The sequence below is a fragment of the Pituophis catenifer genome, unplaced genomic scaffold, assembly GCF_029215685.1.
Source record: "Pituophis catenifer annectens isolate HBS135680 unplaced genomic scaffold, rPitCat1.0.hap2 SCAF_4, whole genome shotgun sequence".
NCBI lineage: Eukaryota > Metazoa > Chordata > Lepidosauria > Squamata > Colubridae > Pituophis > Pituophis catenifer.
In genome coordinates, this window is record NW_027256884.1 from 119977496 (window position 1) to 119996936 (window position 19441).

At 43.2% G+C, this 19441-nt stretch overlaps 1 protein-coding gene across 1 annotated transcript in view; it reads right to left on the reverse strand.

Annotated features, from left to right (window-relative positions):
• The window catches only part of FAT3 (FAT atypical cadherin 3), a 466547-nt gene that overhangs the window by 74237 nt on the left and 372869 nt on the right, over positions 1 to 19441 (reverse strand). Inside the window, exons 14-18 of the mRNA XM_070943674.1 lie at positions 18203 to 18417; positions 16706 to 16843; positions 6748 to 6891; positions 5753 to 5950; positions 120 to 918 (exon numbers count right to left, since the gene is read on the reverse strand). Of these exons, the coding sequence (XP_070799775.1) occupies positions 120 to 918; positions 5753 to 5950; positions 6748 to 6891; positions 16706 to 16843; positions 18203 to 18417 (1494 nt within the window). The remainder of the gene's footprint in view (positions 1 to 119; positions 919 to 5752; positions 5951 to 6747; positions 6892 to 16705; positions 16844 to 18202; positions 18418 to 19441) is intronic.

Genomic DNA, 19441 nt, shown 5'->3' on the forward strand with positions numbered 1-19441 from the left:
AACGTGACATGAGCTTCCTGTGTTGTGGCGGCATCGTCTCAGAAATAAAAAGAGCTTTGAATGGGGGGGAGGAGGAGGAGGAGAACAATTGGATGGAGAGATGGGAAAATGGCACTCACCATTGCAAGAACAGCGGACGTTTCGGTAGAACCGGGGACACACGAAACTAATCCGGGCGGTGCTGTAAGTCATCAGGGAATGGGAATCGATAGACAGGTTTTGCTCGCAATGCTGCTCCTGACAATCCAGCCCCGAGCAATTCTTCTCAAGGATGGCAGCAATGCGAATCACATTTTCCAAGTGTCGCCTTGCACTGGTCAACTTCTGAATCAAGTAGGCCGGTTTGTAGAAGCCGCCGGCGTGCATCTGAACCGCAAACAGCATGTCAAGCTGATTGCTACCCGCCACGGGCTGAATACTGATGATGTGCAGGCTATCCTGCTTTTGGGTAAGGACCGCGTTGCGCAGGGTGCGCCTGAATCCATGCATGTGAAGACCCACAAAATCCTCCGGGGAGATGTTCTCAAAGCGGATAGTGACCGTGTTCTGCAACATCTCCTGGGCCAACTGCTCGACGTTGACTGTCACGTCCATGGGGACCTGGAACCGCCCATCGCTGACTGACACATTCAGGATATACTTCCCGCTGTCCAACCCTCCGAGGGCGATGATCTTTCCGTCGTGGTTGTTGACCTTGAACAAACTTTTCTGCTCCGACTTCAGGCCGTAGGTGAGGACATCATAGACATCTTGGTCTGTTGCATGGATCTTTCCGATGACACCTCCCGGGAAGTCGTCTTCCATAGTCACGATAAAAATCTCCAGGGGAATGGCTGTGGGTTTGTGGATGCTTTCTTCGATCACCCGGATCTGAATGAAGGTATGGGAAATCTGCTGAGGCTTCCCTGAATCCTTGGCCTAATTCAAGAAAGGAGAAACTGAAAACCCAATGATGCAACGCACACATACACAAAAACAACAACAACAACTCCTTTTAAATGCTGCCCAGTATGGGAGTCTAAAAATATCCAGACGGTTCTTTCATCCTCTTTTAACGACCCCATAATCCCTTGCGGGGTGGAGTCTGGGCAACTGAATGGAGCTGAGTGTTTACTGGCCAGATGCCCTTCCTATCGCCAATGCAGAGGGTTTTTTTTTCAGCAGATACAGTATATCCCCAGTGTGCCCAGAGAGAGAAATATCTGCCTCTACCTAGGATCGAACTCACAGCCTCCTGATTGTTTTAATTTTTTTTTTAAAAAAATTTTGATTTCTTTTCCGCCCTTCTCCGGAGACTCAGGGCGGCTTACAATGCGTTAAGCAATAGCCTTCATACTTTTGTATATTTATACAACGTCAGCTTATTGCCCCCACAAACTGGGTCCTCAAGAGGCGAGAGCTCCACCTCTAGGCCACCACACCACTTGTCTGGGCAGCTCTTTCTTCAGAGGAATTTCAGAGTCTCTAAAGCAAAAACTCCAATGCTAGATCTATAGCAGAGCAAATAAATAAATAAGTAAATAAGTCCCTCAGGCCTAGCATCTGCAAATTGCATGTTACCATTGTCCTACTGAGCTAGGCTAAGATCCGATATTGGGACAAAATTCAAATAGTATAATTCTAAATCTTTGGTCAAGACAGAAGTGCCTCTTCCGTGCCAAGGTGCTAAGCTGGCAAAAGGTATTTGACGTAGGTACAGAATTGTAGAAGGGCAAACTGACCCTAAACAGATATATCCTGTTGTTTACTGTTTATTGCATCCCAAATGTCACGCATATCCCTAGATAAAAAGAGCCGCTTCCTTTACGGCCCTTGAGGCGTCTCCAAGCCTCTTATCTCCTTTTATTATGTCTTGAGCTCCTGAGCAGAGAACCTGAGTATGTGAGAAGAAGATTGTTATTTCCTTTCCTAGAGATAGATGAAAGGGCAGCTTCTACGTATGAATTGTAGCACTCTCTGTAATGACTCTGCCTTTAAATTGTATAAATACATGGCCAGAAGAAGCCATCGGCGTTCAAACTTTTGTTTGCCTTTGGGCTGTTTGAACCGTGCACAATAAACTCTTTACTGCATTGAAGAGCTTGGCCTGGTCCCGTTTTTTTCCTGCAACACTACAGTAGTCAATGGGCATTGGAAAGAAAACTTGAGATTGTAATTACATTCCAAGCCAATGTAACCAAGGACAAGGACTTCTGTTCAATGCACAGCCTAGTCCAAGGGTGTCAAATCAAGGTCTGTGGGCCGGATCTGCCCCATGGGGTGCTTAGATCTGGCCAGTGGGGCTGCCCTCGGAACAGCGAAGGACCGGCCTGCGGTGCCTCTGCGATGACCTCCTGCAACCTTCTGCCAGCGAAAAAGGAGCTCGTGAGGGCTGGCCATGGCCCTCCCGAGCTCCATTTTTGGCTGCGATGGCCTCCTGCAACCCTCTGCCAGAGAAAACGAAGCTCGTGAGGGCTGCCCATGGCCCTCCCAAGCTCCATTTTTAACTGTGATGGCCTCCTGCAACCCTATGCCAGATAAAATGGAGCTTGTGAGGGCTGCCCATGGCCCTCCCAAGCTCCATTTTTAACTGTGATGGCCTCCTGCAACCCTCTGCCAGATAAAATGAAGCTTGTGAGGGCTGCCCATGGCCCACCCGAGCTCCATTTTTAACTGTGATGGCCTCCTGCAACCCTCTGCCAGATAAAATGAAGCTTGTGAGGGCTGCCCATGGCCCTCCCAAGCTCCATTTTTAACTGTGATGGCCTCCTGCAACCCTCTGCCAGATAAAATGAAGCTTGTGAGGGCTGCCCATGGCCCACCCGAGCTCCATTTTCGGCTGCAATGGCCTCCTGCAACCCTCTGCCAGAGAAAACGAAGCTCATGAGGGGGAATGAATTTCTAGAGGAAAAAATTGCAGACTACAGGAACCAGGAGCACCACTCAGGTGACCCTGAGGACACAGATAAACATCCAAGTGAGTGATCAGCTGTCTGCAAGGAATAGAAATCCTTCCATTCCCCACTATCCTGTCAGAGCTGAAGAAGCTTCTTGGATGACAAGCGAAACGTCTTCAAAAGAAAAAACAAGAAAGTCCAGTTGCCTCCCTTTGGGACACTGTGCTCTAAAGCAGTGGTGAAATCTTCCCTGGTTTGCCACCAGTTCGTTGCCCATGCATGCGTGCTGCATGCCAAATGCATGCGTGCATGCACACTGTGTGCCAAACACACGCTGCATTGCATGTGCAGTGCACACCAACACACGCTGTGTGCGCATGCATGCGCAGTATGCATCAAACGCGTGCTTTGCACAGAAAAAGGAGGCTTGGGAAGGTAAGTAGAACAACGAGGTGGGGGAACAGCTGTGCTGCACAATTTAGATTCACTAGCAGGATTTCCTTTCTAGTGATTTTATTTTATTTTATTTTATTTTATTTTATTTTATTATTTTTTTGTTTTAAAAACAAACTTTATTAAGTTTAAAAAGATAAAAATATACAAATTATTTTCAATCATAAAATTAGATATACAATACAAATCACCATAAACAAACTGAATATATGTAATTATATACACACACATATATAAACAGTGACTTATTACCTACTCTGTCTATTTATTGCTTTTAATTTTTCCTAAATTTTGTCTTTGTCTAATGATTTTAAATCACGCAGCACAGCTGATCATTGGAAATACTGGTTTGGAGGAACCCGTAGCTTTTTTTTACTACCGGTTTGCCTGAACTGGTAGTTTTTATCACTACCGGTTCGTTCAAACTGGTGAGAACCGGTAGCATTTCACCACTGCTTTAAAGTTATTCTTTCTTCCCACATCCAGCTTCGAATTGAGATTGGGTTTAGAAACCTGAACATCATCACTCAAAGATGTCATTGATCATTTCCAGGCTGTGCCTTAAAGACTGTAATAAAAATAATTGAGAAAATAGTTTTTAAAAAAAGCCTTTTAGACTTTCAACAGTGTAAGAATTCAGCTGCCAAGGATGCCAGCTTCCTTGTGTTGAATTGGAAAAGAACATCACATTTCCAGTTATTTCTTGGTAAAAATGGAACACCCAGTTGTAACAGGTGGCCTGCGCATAATTTGGAGGTACAGAACCAGCTGGGGAAATCTTCACCATCTTTCTCTTGCAAAGAGAAAATCTTCTCTTTGTGATCGATTTCCCAAACAGAAAAAAAATAAAAAAAAAAATAAGCTGCAGGCAGAGTTTGCAAGTTGAAATGTGTTTGAATATTTTGGAGCTTGCAGAGTTTCCAAGCTCCAAAACAGGATAGAATTGTTTATGGATTTGATTGGCATCGATAATACTTCTTTTTCTGTACGCAGATCATGGAATGCTTGCAAAAATTAAATTTGGATTACAATCAGAATGTTGAGTTTTTGCTTATGCGCCAAAATGATATTTTGTGTGGGTTATAAGAAAAACAATGACAAGAAAATAGAAAAAAGGAGAAAAATATAAAAAAATCTAAACATATTAAAAAATAGCTTCTGATATTCTTCAAAGCAGTTATAAGGACAATAAAATTTAATCTCTCTATAAAGTTACATCAAGACTGTCTTCTTTTTATAATCTATCGCAGAGGGGGGCAATTAATTTTCCAAAGGGGCATATGAGAAAGTGGGATTGTTGTGGAGGGCAGCCCCTCTCCCCCCAGGTCAGATCTATCCTGTCTAATCATTAAAATCATAAATCACAAGTTCATTTTCTTCATTTTTATGGGAAAAGTCTTATTGAGCTTTAGCTCTCTGACATTTTCCCCCTTTTTCATTTTCTAATTTAATTTGCATTCGCTCTGTATTACTTCAAGAGAACCAATCGCTCTTCCAACTTGTGTTGTGGTGCTCTTCAAACTTAAGTAGCTAAATAGCTTGAAATAGATCTATACTAGTCTCCCTTTATTTCTTTATCAGCGAAATATAAATTTGGTATAAAATGGTTTGTCGTGAATGCGACTGCTTGAGGGCTCCTGGATTGGAGCTGAAAGGCGAAAGCGATGCAGTATGCTCCCTCCCACATGTTGAGGTAGACCAGGTGTCTCGACAGAAACACACACACACACACACATATATATATATATAATTTGGAAGAAAATTAATGACAGCCTTAAAACGATCCGATGCAAAATTTCATTTCGTGCAAAGTATTTTACTCCTGGTTCAATAAAACTTAAAAACATGCTGAAAAGTGTATTTCAAAGAAGGTTGCTAAAAATATTGCATGTAAGTCAGGGGTGTCAAACTCAATTTCATTGAGGGCCGCATCAGGGTTGTGTTTGACCTCGGGGGGGGGGGAGAGTGGTTATGACCAGGGTGGGCATGGCCAGCTCGAGGTCACTCATTAAGGCTCCGTTTTCGGCTGCCATTTCCTGCAGCCCTCTGCCAGCGAAAATGAAGCTCAAGGGAGCCGTGCGTGGCCCATCTGGCTCCATTTTCGGCCGCGACCACCTCCTGCAGCACCCTGCCAGCGAAAACGGAGCTCTAGCGAAGGGCTGCAGGAGGCCGTCGCGGCCGAAAATGGAGTCTGGGAGGGTCACATGCTGCCCTCCCTAACTCTGTTTTCGCTGGCAGAGGTACCGCGGGCCAGTCCGTTGTTATTTCCAGGGCGGCTCCTATGGGCCGGATCCAGATTGCGGGCCTTGAGATTGACACCCCTGATGTAGGTGATCACAGTTACATGGACAGGAAAATGCTCTGAAGGCTTAAGAACGATGTTCAACCATTTTCTATGGCGACGAACAAATGAAAACTGGTACCTGAATACACAGCACATATTCAGTGGCTACCATGCGTTTGAAGATGACAGTGGATCGCAAGATGCCTTGCTGGTCAAGCATGAATTCTTTCTCTTCATTTCCAGCCAGGATGGCGAAGGTGAAAGGAGGGCCATTGTGCAGGGAGTCTTTATCCGTTACCACCAATTGCAGAATACTGGTACCTACTGGTTTGTTTTCCTTTGTGCATCGTCGACGAACGTAGCGTTAAAAAGAGAGAGGCAGAGAAAACGAGAGACAGAATTTTAATTACGCATCTTGGCACGCTGATGAGCAACGTGTGAGAATACGGCATTTTGATAGCACACATAGATTTTTTCCCCCTCTATCTGCCATCTGTTATAAAATGTGCATTTGCTTTTGTGCATTTTTGTACTGTTAGAATAACCTATAGACTGGTTAGAGAGGATCACTTAAGAGCAGGGGTGTCAAACTCGATTTCATTTAAGACCACATCAGGGTTGTGTTTTATCTTGGGGGGCCGGGGTGGGTGTGTCCAGTTCGATGTCACTCATGTTGGGGCAGTGATGGGTTGCTACTGGTTCGCCCCAGTTCAGGCGAACCGGTAGCAGTGGTGGTTGGAGGCTCCGCCCACCCGCCCGGACATCATCATGTCCTGTTTTTGACGCTTTGTGCATGCACGGAGGTGGCGCGTGAGCTCACATTTGCGAACCAGTAGCTATGGCCAATAGGTTAGAAAACTCAACTCTGCAATTCAATAAAACAGCTCCGTCCAAATTCTCTGAGACTTGGAATCCTTGCAGGGACCTACTACGCAAACAAGAACTTTTGAGTCTCGTTCCCATTTATGAACCAGTTTATGGAAACTGCGGCGCCCTTTCCTTGCAAAGAAAGGTATGATACCATGCACTGCAAGCTGATAAATCTTCAACCGGGATCAAAATTGCATGCCAACATCTTTATATCTTAAAGGACAGAAGGAGAGGGCCCTTTGGGAACGGTTCGGATCAGCTTACCTGAATCACAGCTGTATAATTGGCAGGTGTAAACACAGGACTGTTATCGTTCACATCAGAAATGTCAACATTGACTGTCACGGTGGCTGTCAAAGGAGGATTACCACTGTCTTGAGCCTGCACGACTAATGAATATCCTGAAACCTGCACAAACATTAAAGAAAAACATTAGTCTAGAAAAGGGTCCAAATTCTATCCTTCTCTCTCTTTCTTTTTTTACAATCAGTATAGCAATAGCAATAACACTTATATACAGCTTCACAGTGCTTTTACAGCCCTCTCTAAGCCGTTTATAGAGTCAGCCTATTGCCCTCAACAATCTGGGTCCTCATTTTACCCACCTCGGAAGGATGGAAGGCTGAGTCAACCTTGAGCTTGGTGAGATTTGAACTGTTGAACTGCAGCTAGCACTCAGCTGAAGTAGCCTGCAGTACTGCACTAACTACTGCACCACCTCAGCTCTTAATAAGAGAGCCAGTTTGGTCTAGTGCAGAGGTGTCAAACTCGATTTCATTGAGGGCCACATCAGGGTTGTGTTTGACCTCAGTGGGCCGGAGTGGGCATGGTCAGGGTAGGGTGGGCATGCTTGGTATCACTCATGTCGGGGGTACCTGTGGTGGCCGGAGCACACTGCAAGAAAAAACAGGCTCCCGAGCTCCATTTTTGCTGGCAGAGGCACTGCTGGCCAGTCCTTCATTGTTTCCAGGGTGGCCCCACGGGCCAGATCTAAGCACCCCACAGGCCAGATCCAGCCCCTGGGCCTTGAGTTTGACACCCCTGGTCTAGTGGTTAAGGAAACAGGCTAGAAAGCAAGAGACCATGAGTTCAAGTCTTGCCTTAGCCATGAAAACTGGCTGGATAACTTTGAGCCAGTAATACTCTCTTAGCCCAACCCACCTCACAGGACTGTTGTTGTTGTGAGCAAAATAGGAGGAGGAAGGATATGTCCACCACCTCGGGTTCTTTGCGAAAGTAATAAGGGTGGGATTCAAATAAATAAATATACAAAAGTTGTAGAAATGCTCAAGTAGCAGAACGGATTTATCATTTTCAATTCTAAGCGAAGACTCGCAGTGTTTTTTTTTCCACTGGTGCGGCGACAGTAAACAAACAAATAAATGCATGACCAAAAAGATGAAGAGAAATAATAATAATAATAATAATAATAATAAAAAAGATAAAAAATAAAAAAAATAGGAAAAAGAAATCGTGTGTTGTCCCGATTGTAATTGGAGCCCTTGGAGCAATACCCAAAGGGCTACCCCGCTATTTAGAAATTCTAAATTTGCCGGACTTGAACATTTTGACTCTACAAAAAACCACCTTACTTGGAACAGCTTACATCCTCCGACGATACCTTAACAGTTCCTAGGTCCTTGGTTAGGATTCGAGCTGCTGAGCTAGTAACCAGCCACAAAGGCTGTGAATCTCACTAAAGATTAACCAATAATAATAGTAATAAAGCTTCAGTCAGCTTGTAAAGCACTGTCTTCTTCACTGCTGTTTTGGCAGCCGGGGGAAAGTTTCAAAACAGGGATGTAAGAATTCTTGCCCGGAATTAGTTTGTACATTTTCCCAATAGTTGTCTAAGAGGCTCCTTTCTTGTCCTCATGTTTAATTCCAATTAGTGCCACATTTGATGCAGGGTGTATTTTTCAAATAACGACAAATCACAGCTAAATGGAAAAGAATCAATCTTATAACAGCTCACAAATAAAGAGGAACTCGGAAAAAATCCAGAACTAGAATGGACTGTGGGAAACAATTTTCCTATCAAGAGCTTCTGACATCTTAATTTACCTGGTCTCCAACCTCCATCCTTAAGACTGGTTAAAACACTTGTTTAATAGTTGATGTTTGCTTTATTTTTCCTTCAATTCCTTGTCTCTTTCTCTCTCTTTTTTTTTAACCAGAGGAAGCATTCTAGACATTCTAAGATAGAGTTGACCCATTTTTGAAGTAGTTTACCGATATCTGTGGAGCCTTTTGGGAGCCATGCAAATGGAAAAGGACTGGTGATCAGTGTGATACCACAGGCCATAAATACTTGTGCATCTGCATAATTGCATGTACATCCACTGCTCCATGCTGTTCTCATTCTCACATGGCAGATTGTTAGGTGGGAAGGTTCAAATCTTCCACCGTTCTGTTCAAGACAGCTGTTTCCCCAAAAGAAATTTCAACATTATTTGCTTACATATACAACAGTGGTGAAATCCAAATTTTTTTTGTTACCGGTTCTGTGGGCGTGGCTTGGTGGGCATGGCAGGGGAAGGATACTGCAAAATCTCCATTCCCACCTGACTCCAGGGGAAGGATCCTGCAAAATCCCCATTCTCTCCCCACTCCTGGAGGAAGGATATTGCAAAATCTCCATTCCCACCCCACTCTGGGGCCAGCCAGAGATGGTATTTGCCGGTTCTCCGAACTGCTCAAAATTTCCGCTACCGGTTCTCCAGAACCTGTCAGAACCTGCTGGATTTCATCGCTGATATACAGGTAAGGTAGTCTTCAATTTACAACCATTTGTTTTAGTGCTGTTTGAAGTTACGTGAAAAAAGTGACTTATGACAGTTTTTCACACTTACGACCATTGAAGCATCCTGTGGTCATGTAATTGAAATTCAAATGCCTGGCCACTGGCATGCATTTATGGTGGAAAAAGTGTACTTATTTATGGTGGAAAAAGCACTGGAAAAAGTGACTTATGACCGTTTTTCACACTCACATTTGCATGTGAGTTGCATGGTCATATGATCAAAATTCAGACGCTTGGCAACTGACTCGTATTTATGACGGATGCAGGGATCTGGGGTCATGTGATCCCCCTTTGCGACCTTCTGACAAGCAAAGTCAATGGGAAGCCGGATGGACTTAACAACCGGGTGACTAGATTAACAACTGCAATGGTTTTTTTTTTTTTTTTTTTTTTAATTTGATTTATATGCCACCCTTCTCCGGAGACTCAGGGCAGCTTACAATGCGTTAAGCAATAGCCTTCATTCTTTTGTATATTTTATACAAAGTCAGCTTATTGCCCCCACAAACTGGGTCCTCATTTCACCTACCTTAGAAAGGATGGAAGGCTGAGTCAACCTTGAGCCTTGGAGAGATTTGAACCAGCAGAAATTGCAGGCAGCTGTGTTAATAACAGGGTGCACTAAACCCCTGTACTATCAAGGCTCACTTAACAACAGTGACAAGAAAGGTTGTAAAATTCACTTAACAACGGTCTTGTTTAGCAATGGAAATTTTGGGCTCAATTGTGGTCGTAAGTCAAGGACTTACTTGTAGCCCTTGATTTATGACTGGAATGGAGCCTGCCCATCATAGTCATAACTCGTGATGGTCGTAAGATGATCTTATGTGACCTACCTTTTTTTTGGTTGGTTGTTAAGGGAATTCTAGTTTTCAGCAAAACCGTAGTAAAACGTGGTCACATGACTACAGGACAAGGCAAATGGTCATAAATGTGGCCAAAGTTAGGTCATGTGACCATGATAAAGGAGGAATTGTGAGCATAGTAACTGTAATCCAGGTTATAACTAGTCTCAAGGTAGGTCCATCATAAATTTGGACAGTTGGTAAGCGACTGGTCGTAAGACAAGGACCTCCTGTATTTGCTTCTCATCTTCCCAGCCATGCACTTATGATGTTTGAAAGAACATGGTTTTATCAACTAGATTAGGGGTGTCAAACTCAAGGCCCGGGAGCCAGATCTGACCCACAGGGTGCTTAGATCTGGCCCGTGGGGCCGCCCCGGACACAGCGAAGGACCGGCCCACGGTGTCTCTGCCAGTGAAAACAGAGCTCGGGAGGGCTGTGGGCAGCCTTCCTGAGCTCCGTTTTTACTGGCAGAGGGTTGCAGGAGGCTATCGCAGCCGAAAACGGAGCTCGGGAGCCCATTTTCGCTGGCAGAGCACTCGGGCCGCCACAGGCGCCCCTGACACAAGTGATGTCAAGCTGGCCACGCCCCCTGACCACACCCCATGCCCCCCCTCCAAGGTCAAACACAACCCTGATGCGTCCCTCAATGAAATTGAGTTTGACACCCTTGAACTAGAGGATCAGTTAGGCAGTAGGAAAAACTGAAATATTTCAGAACATGTGGAGACTGACTGACCAAAGGACATAACTCAGAAAACACCCTCAATAGACTGAAGGAGAATAATCTGCTTTCTTCCTCTAGAATTCTATCAGGAAAATTCATACTGTGAAAGAGAATTCGATGCCCTCAAGGTGTTTTGGGTCCTCAATCATTATAAGCAAACATCTCTAATGTTCAGCAAAGAGTACCAGGTTCTCTAATACAAGTGTCTGGGCTGCACTGTCTGGCTTTTGAGTATTGGCATTTCTGCATTTTCAGCTGCAATGTGACTCAAATACTTTTTTAGTAAAAGCATCCATAAACATAATGGCTCCGGTCTGTTAAAATTGCTCCTAGAGATGATGCAAATTGCACATAATGGAGTACTTTAAAAAAACAACATCTAAGCATCTTACATAAGAAATTTAATATCAGCTCTTATAGTTTTGAGAAGTTATCTGTCCACAAAAATGCTTTTAAACCCCCGCAGATATCAAATATAGACTCAGGCAGCCCGATCAATTGTGTTACAAGAATGGATTCCAAAATTTATTTCTACAATCCACACCATGGCTACAGTGATAGCTGGAGGCTTAAGCCAGCCCTGCGAACTACAAGCTTAAGAACGATCTCATACCAATAGAACGTTTGAGAGAAAATAAAGGATTGCAGAAGTAAGATGTTAAGTATACTTTTTTTAAAAAAAATCTTATATTTAATGATACTAATTAGATGGATAGAATGCCAGTTTGATGTAGTGGTTAGGGCAGGGGTCAGCAACCCGCGGCTCTGGAGCCGCATGTGGCTCTTTCATCTCTCTGCTGCAGCTCCCTGTTGCTCAATGTGCGACACCCCCCCGGCACACAATTTATTGAGCTTTTTGACCCCTGTAGGTCAACATAGATAAATCCAAGAAAAGAAAAGTTTCAGAAGAAAACAGAACATTTAATTCAATTACATATGTTCGTTTTGTGTCTGCTCAGGAAATAGTCAAGCATGGGAAGGGTTTTGTGGCTCCCGGTGTTTTCTTTTCTGTGGGAAACGGGTCCAAATGGCTCTTTGAGTGTTTAAGATTGCTGACCCATCGGTTAGAGCATCAGGCTAGAAATCAGAAGACCATTTCTAGTCCCACTTTAGGCACAGCCAACTGTGTGACTCTGGGCCAGTCACTCTCTCTCAGCCTCAGGAAAGAGGCAATGGCAAACTACGTCTGAAAAATCTTGCCAAAAAACTGACTTATGTGCTGGGTTTTTTTTGCTGATATCCCACCTAAAATTCCAATGCAACCGCCTAATTCTTCCTCAAGAATTTTCCCCACATTCCAAAGATGACAGCAGATCCACCCACCTATTCTGCTCTGCCTACATTCTGCTGGCAAACTATTTATAATGGTGATTCAAATATTGATAGCTCCAACTGGCTGTGATGCTAATATGGGAAGTATGTTTTTCTTTTGCATTAAGCAGCCTAAGAGCATTTGTCCCCCCACCCCCAAGTGGAGATATTTTTTCTTCTTTCAAGAAAACGTAGCCTCCAGCTGATCTTGGCGGATCTCCGAAATGTTAAACAAGGCTGGCCTGGATTAGTAGTGGCCACGGACATACCAGGAAATGCCAGGATTGCAGAGTAAACTGATAAATCTCCATCATCACCTTCTCCTTCATCATCATCATCATCAACATCTAGAAGAACGACTTCTATTTTTATTTATTATTTATTTGGAAATTTATATTGCCGCCTATTCACACATGGCGACTTAAGGTGGCTTACAAGAATATGTGTGTGTGTGTGTGTATGTATGTATATGTGTATATACATATACATACATACATACATATATATATATATATAAAAAATGCAAAATAGGGACCATCTTTGGTGGGAAGGTAACAGCGTTCTGTGGGCCTTTGGCTTTTAGTCATGCCGGCCACATGATCATGGTGACGTCTTCGGACAGCTCTTCGGCTTTGAAATGGAGATGAGCACCGCCCCCTAGAGTCGGGAAGGACTAGCACATATGTGTGAGGGGAACCTTTACCTTTACCTATACACACACACGCACACATATATATCTATAAATATAAAAAACAATAAAACTAATAAAACAGAGAATCAACAATAAATTAATCAAATAAAATAATAAAATAACACACACACTCCCGGCGACAACATAACACATGAGCCATTTCATGGGCTCCATCCCACTCTGCGTTCCCCAGGCCTGCTGGCAGAACCAGGTCTTCAGCACCTTCTGGAAGAGTGTCAGAGTGGGGGCCATTCTAATCTCTGGGGGAATGATGTTCCAGAGAGAGGGAGCCACCACGGAGAAGGCCCTTCTTCTGGGTCCCACCAGATGTATCTCCTTCAGGGATGGGACCCGCAACATTCCTTGCCTCCCCGCTCTAATGGGTCAGGTGGATGTGACCGGCAAGAGATGATCCCTCAGAAAATCTGGTCCCAAGCCATGAAGGGCTTTAAAGGTGACAACCACCACCTTGAATTGCACCTCTCGCTTTAAAGAAAATTAGTTGGATGTGCAAGCATACTCTTCTATGAGAATGGAGCTTTACGGGTAGTCCTCTATTTACAACCATTTATTTAGTGACTGAAGTTACAACGGCACTGAAAAAGTGACTAATGCCCGTTTTTCACACTTACAAACCTAGCAGCGTCTCCATGGTCACATGATCAAAATCTGGATGCTTGGCAACTGACATGTATTTATGACGGTTGCAGTGTCCCATAAATACAAGCAGTCCTGAACTTACCACAATTCATTTAGTTACAATGGCACTGAAAAAAGTGACTTATAACCACTTTTCACGCTTACGACCGTTGCACCATCCCCATGGTCATGCGATCAAAATTCAGATGTTTGGCAACTGACTCACATTTATGACCATTGCTGTGTCCCGGGGTCATGTGATCACGTTTTGCGACCTTCTGACAAGCAAAGTCAATGGGGGATGTGCCAGATTCTCTTAAAAACCAGGTGACTAATTTAACAACTGCACTGAAGAACTGTGGCAATAAAAGTCATAAAATGGAGCAAAACTCACTTAATAATTGTTTTGTTTACCAACAGAAATTTTAGGCTCAATTGTGGTCTTTATGTTGAGGACTATCTGTATTTTCCCGTGTAAGATTTAGTTTTCTGAAAAAAGCGATATCATTTTCTGATGATTTTAGTTTGGTTTTTTTCCACATCATGTTAGCATTGTGTGGTTGGAAGATTTGTTCTTCAAAGAGGCTCATTTGGACTGATCAACAATGCAGATGAATGACTTTATGCAGTAATAAATTTCATTCTGGCACAAAAGTATTGCATCTGTGTTAACTGTATGCCAATGTCTATTGCATTAGGACTGTCAAGATTAGAGATGGAAGCATCCCAAATGCCCACTACAGTGCAGTGATGGCTAACCTTTTTGTTATCCAGGTCTTATTTTCTTTTGGGCCTCAAAATAAGCACTCCGGTTTATTTTCAGGGCATGTCTTATGTTTTTCCATGTACGGGAGGCCCACTTCTTCTGGTTGCTTGCTGTGGGACAGGAGGTCATGCGGTGCACCAGTGCCACCGGCACAAAGTATGGGCGTTGAGCTGCCTTATACATCCCACATTGGCTTACCTCATCCATGCCCCGACACTGCCTCATCTCACGGCTGCGACACACCACTCAGCCTCCTCTGCGAGCAAGCAGAAATGGCCCGGCAGCCATATGGGCTCCTGTTGCACATTGCTGCTGCTGCCGTGAGGCAGGTGTCGGCGCGTGGATGGCCTGGTTACGGAGGCCCTGAGGTAAACCGGTGTGGGACATGTGAGGCAGCCCCACCACTCTCCCACCTCACCTTGTGGTCATGGCATTGCGAGCAACTAAATGGAATGGCCAGGAGGCCAGCTGCGCAGGGTCTTAAGTAGGGTTTATTTTGGGGTGGGTGGGGTGGGGTAGGGCTTATCTTAGGCCCATGCATAAAAACATGCCTGGGCTTATTTTCAGGATAGGCCTTATTTTCGGGGAAACAGGGTACTATGGGCTACTACTATGTTATCTATTACGATGATTTTACGGTTTGGGTTCGTCTTCTGAAATCTTTGTTTCAGGCCCTTCTATTTACTTCAATTTCCCAGCTATCCAGGCCTCAAATGTCTGGAAGGGTAATGAGCTCTTCCAATCTAAAATGAGCAGCACTTTGGATTGGAGCGAAGGAATCACTGGCTTTTTAGCTTTATTAAAGTCTTAGTAGGAGCTTAGCTGAGCGCTGGAAGGAAAGTCAGTTCAGGTTGAGTGGACAGTTAACCAAGCCTGCGTTCCATGCACTGAGCTCTCCAAGGTCCTGATTATCTTTGCCGGCCTGCCTCATCCATTCGCTGTATTTATCCTCAGCAAATTTCCTTGAGATCCTCAGGATACAAGTTAAGCCATTCACAAAGTAAGCGTGAAACATACAATAACTAGGATTGCAGAAACTCAAATAAGAGTGAAAGTGGGTTATAGAGATAGAACTTGCACTCCCAGAATATTTTAAATAATGTGTTTATATCTTGTGGTATGTTTACACCACACTTGTGATATTATTATTATTTATTTATTGGTTCGATTTATATGCCGCCCTTATCCGGAGACTCAGGGCAGCTTACAATGCTTTTAAGCAATAGCCTTCATATTTTTGTATATACCTGCTTAGTAGGGCTTTCGGCCTCCCCCTAAGTGGTGTTCTTTTTTATACAAAGTCAGCTTATTGCCCCCACAAACCGGGTCCTCATTTTACCTACCTCGAAAGGATGGAAGGCTGAGTCAACCTTGAGCCTGGTGAGATTTGAACTTGCAGTAATTGCAGGCAGCTGGTGTTACTTAACAGTGCTTTAGTCTGCTGCGCTACCAAGTGTAATTATATTACACTTTCCAACAAATAATATTCTATTCTGTTCTGTTCTGTTCTGTTCTGTTCTGTTCTACTCTACCCTACCCTACCCTACCTTAGATCTATGTTCCACCTATTCTTCAGAAGCTCAAGGTTATTTACATATTCCTATATTTTTTATCCTCACAAAAATTATGTGAGGTAGATTGAAATAAGATATATTGGCCTACAATCACCCAGTGAACTTTTGTGGTTGATTTGAACCTGGGGCATCTCAGTTCTGGTTCAACACACCTTCAAACCCTATATCAGTGATGGCTAACCTTTTTGCCATTGCGTGCCAAAAATGGGGGGGAGCACGGGAGGGTCACGCACGTGCGTGCCCACACCCATGATTCTATATGCCCCGCCCCCAAGCATGCACACGATCCCCCTGTGCTCCTCCCACTTTTGGCATGTGATGGTATGGTGGGCCCGGTAGGCCTGTTTTTTGCTCTCCCCAGGCTCCAAAGCCCAGAAGGCCCGAAAATCAGCTGTGGCACACATGCCATGGATTCGCCATCACGGCCCTATATCATATGAACTGTACTAATTCTTGAGAAAGCACCTCAGAAAAGCTGCCTGTTTATTTTTGTCTGTTCTGTATATATCTCTTTTTCTTATTTAATTTGTATTTTTTTCTGAAAAATAGGAACTCCAAGCTTCTACAATCAGGATATCAGAAAAGTAGCAAATACTCTTCTGTATTTGTCCCAAATACAAAATGGATTGGGGATACTGGGAAAGGAGGGCGTTTAAACAGAAAAGCAATGGGAAAATGCCAAAGAATCTTCTCTTTCCTGGCGTTATTCTCACACTATAGCAAGGCCCGTTTGGGAAAATGCCGAAGAATAATCCCGCGAAATAAACTTTTTACTTCTATAACATAAATCTGTAAGCCTTTATCAATTATTAAGACTAGCTGCATGAAGAAAGCAATGGAAAAGCAATGAAATTGGTTGACCTTACCTGTTCTCGGTCCAATCTCTTTTTAACTTTAATCAGTCCCAAGCCAGGATCAATTGAAAATTCGTTGTTTTGATCTCCGCTGATAATGGAGAAAGAAATCAGTCCATTGGGAGGACTGTCCACGTCTTCGGCTATCAACTTTGGAAAAACGAGGAATTATAAATAGAAGGGAGAATGATGACAATGAATTGATAAATTCCACTGTACATGAAATCATCACAAATGTATATATGGTTAAATGCTATTATATGATGAACTTAAAACATATCAGAAAGGCACCTATGGTCTATCGAGATTCCACAGAGGTAACTATCTAAAACAGGTAGGATACTTTCCCCTTGGAATGTACCAAGATGACTACTTCAACCAATCAGTGTCTCACCCAAACAAAGTTCCATAACCTAGACCAGAAACTCCCAAATGGGAAAAAAACCTGATTGGGGGAGTTATTCTCTAATTTGGGAAATTAATTCAATCACCGTCTTGCAATTTGAAGACTTGCTTCATACATCCATGCCACGCTTTATGATTTATAATTGGCTTCATTATGTACCACAGCATGCGACAGCAAACTAAACAAACTACATTATGGTTTAGCACAGTAATGAATTGGGTTGATGTGATCTGCATTTTAACAAAACTTTCAAAAAATATATTGTTCCTGTAAAAATTTCCTGAATACACATTTAATTTTAAGTTTGCCGGTCAAGAAATGTCTCCCTCTCCAAACCTATCCATCTACTCACCTCTCTACCTACCTACATAACCTACCTATATCTGTCTGTCTCTCTGTCTCTGTCTCTGTCTCTCTCTCTCTCTCTCTATCTCTGTCTGTCTATCTATCTATCTATCTATCTATCTATCTATCTATCTATCTATCTTTTATTAATCAATCAATCAATCAATCAATCAATCAATCAAGAGCCTTGATAGTACAGTGGTCTAAGCACCCTGTTATTAACACAGCTGCCTGCAATTATTTGCTGGCTCGAATCTCTCCAAGGCTCAAGGTTGACTCAGCCTTCCATCCTTTCTAAGGTAGGTAAATTGAGGACCCAGTTGTGGGGGCAATAAGCTGACTTTGTATAAATATACAAAAGGATGAAGGCTATTGTTTAATGCATTGTAAGCCGCCCTGAGTCTCCGGAGAAGGGCGGCATATAAATCAAATTAAAAAAATAAAAATAAAAAATCAATCAATCTATCTGTCATCTATGCATTCTCTCTCTCTCTCCCCCTACCTACCTACCTTTATTTATTGTTAGCCAGCCAGATAGTTAGCTATCTTTCTAGCTCTCTATTAGACTGTACTAGACCATAATGAAACCCTAGATTTTGTCCACATTTCTGCTGACAGTGCTATTTGCATAATCCTTTCCTAGACTTACAGCATTTTCAAAGTTATCAATATATGTTATCATGAAGAAAGTGTGTCCTGTATTCACTTAAAATTAGCCATTTACCCTGGTGATACGGGCAGAAAAACTCAGAACTCACCATTACTAACGAATCGCCAACTGATGCGTCTTCACTGATGACTGCACTATAGACATCTTGACTAAATCTTGGTGGGTTATCATTAACGTCTGTCACATTTATATTCACTGTTGTTACAGCACTCAGAGCTGGGCTGCCCCCATCTTTAGCTTCAATGACCAGGAAGAAGTCCTTACACATTTCATAGTCCAAAGCTTCAATTACAGATATGGACCCTTGGAGACAGAAGACAAGAACAGGAACATCATATGCGTTCCTAAAGTCATCAACTTTTCTATGAAAGCAAATATAAGCAGCCTCAGTGACTGTAGAAAAACACAAAGCAAGCAATGACAATCCAGATGATATAGTAAAGCCACTTCTGATATACTTTTCATGTTGGAAGGAGCAAAGCTGGTCAGAATGAAAGAAAAGATCTGTATCAATGCGAATGTCACTGGGTTCCTTTTATTAAACAGAGAAATATTCGAATTGGAAATTCAATTGTCACAGAAACAATTCCTTAGGTGTTATTGGCATTTGATCAATATCTTTTCAATGTCAGACTAAACATGAGATTCCGTGGGATCCTTGGTGCTCTCTGAGCTTGGCTGTTTTCTTGCAGATGTTCCATTACCAAACTAGGTTAACACCATTAGTGTTAGTAGGATGTGGGGTTGGCTCTCACTTTATAAACTAGTGGCTTTGTCCTATCAGTGTTGGTCAGAGTGCTCTTGATGGTTCCTTCATTAGACTGTTTACTCTTAGATTGCTTCTCTGAATTGGTAGTTCCTTAATTGGGGTATTGTTTGCTTCTTGATTGTTGATCTAATGTTGGTCTTGGTGTTAAGCTCTGTTCATCTGGATGCTGCCTGCCTTGATTTCAGACTGTTGGCCAAAAGTCTTAGTTCTCTTCAACCATTTGTCCTGGGAAACTTAGTTTATCTTTATGTTTCCTTTTTGGCCTTTGTCTCTTTGAATGGTATGTAAGGTAACGGTAAAGGTTCCCCTCGCACATATGTGCTAGTTGTTCCCAACTCTAGGGGACGGTGCTCATCTCCATTTCAAAGCCAAAGAGCCAGCGCTGTCCAAAAACGTCTCCATGATCATGTGGCCGGCATGACTAGATGCCAAAGGCACACGGAATGCTGTTACCTTCCCACCAAAGGTGGTTCCTATTTTTCTACTTGTATTTTTTACCTGCTTTTGAACTGCTAGGTTGGCAGAAGCTGGGACAAGTAACGGGAGCTCACCCCATTA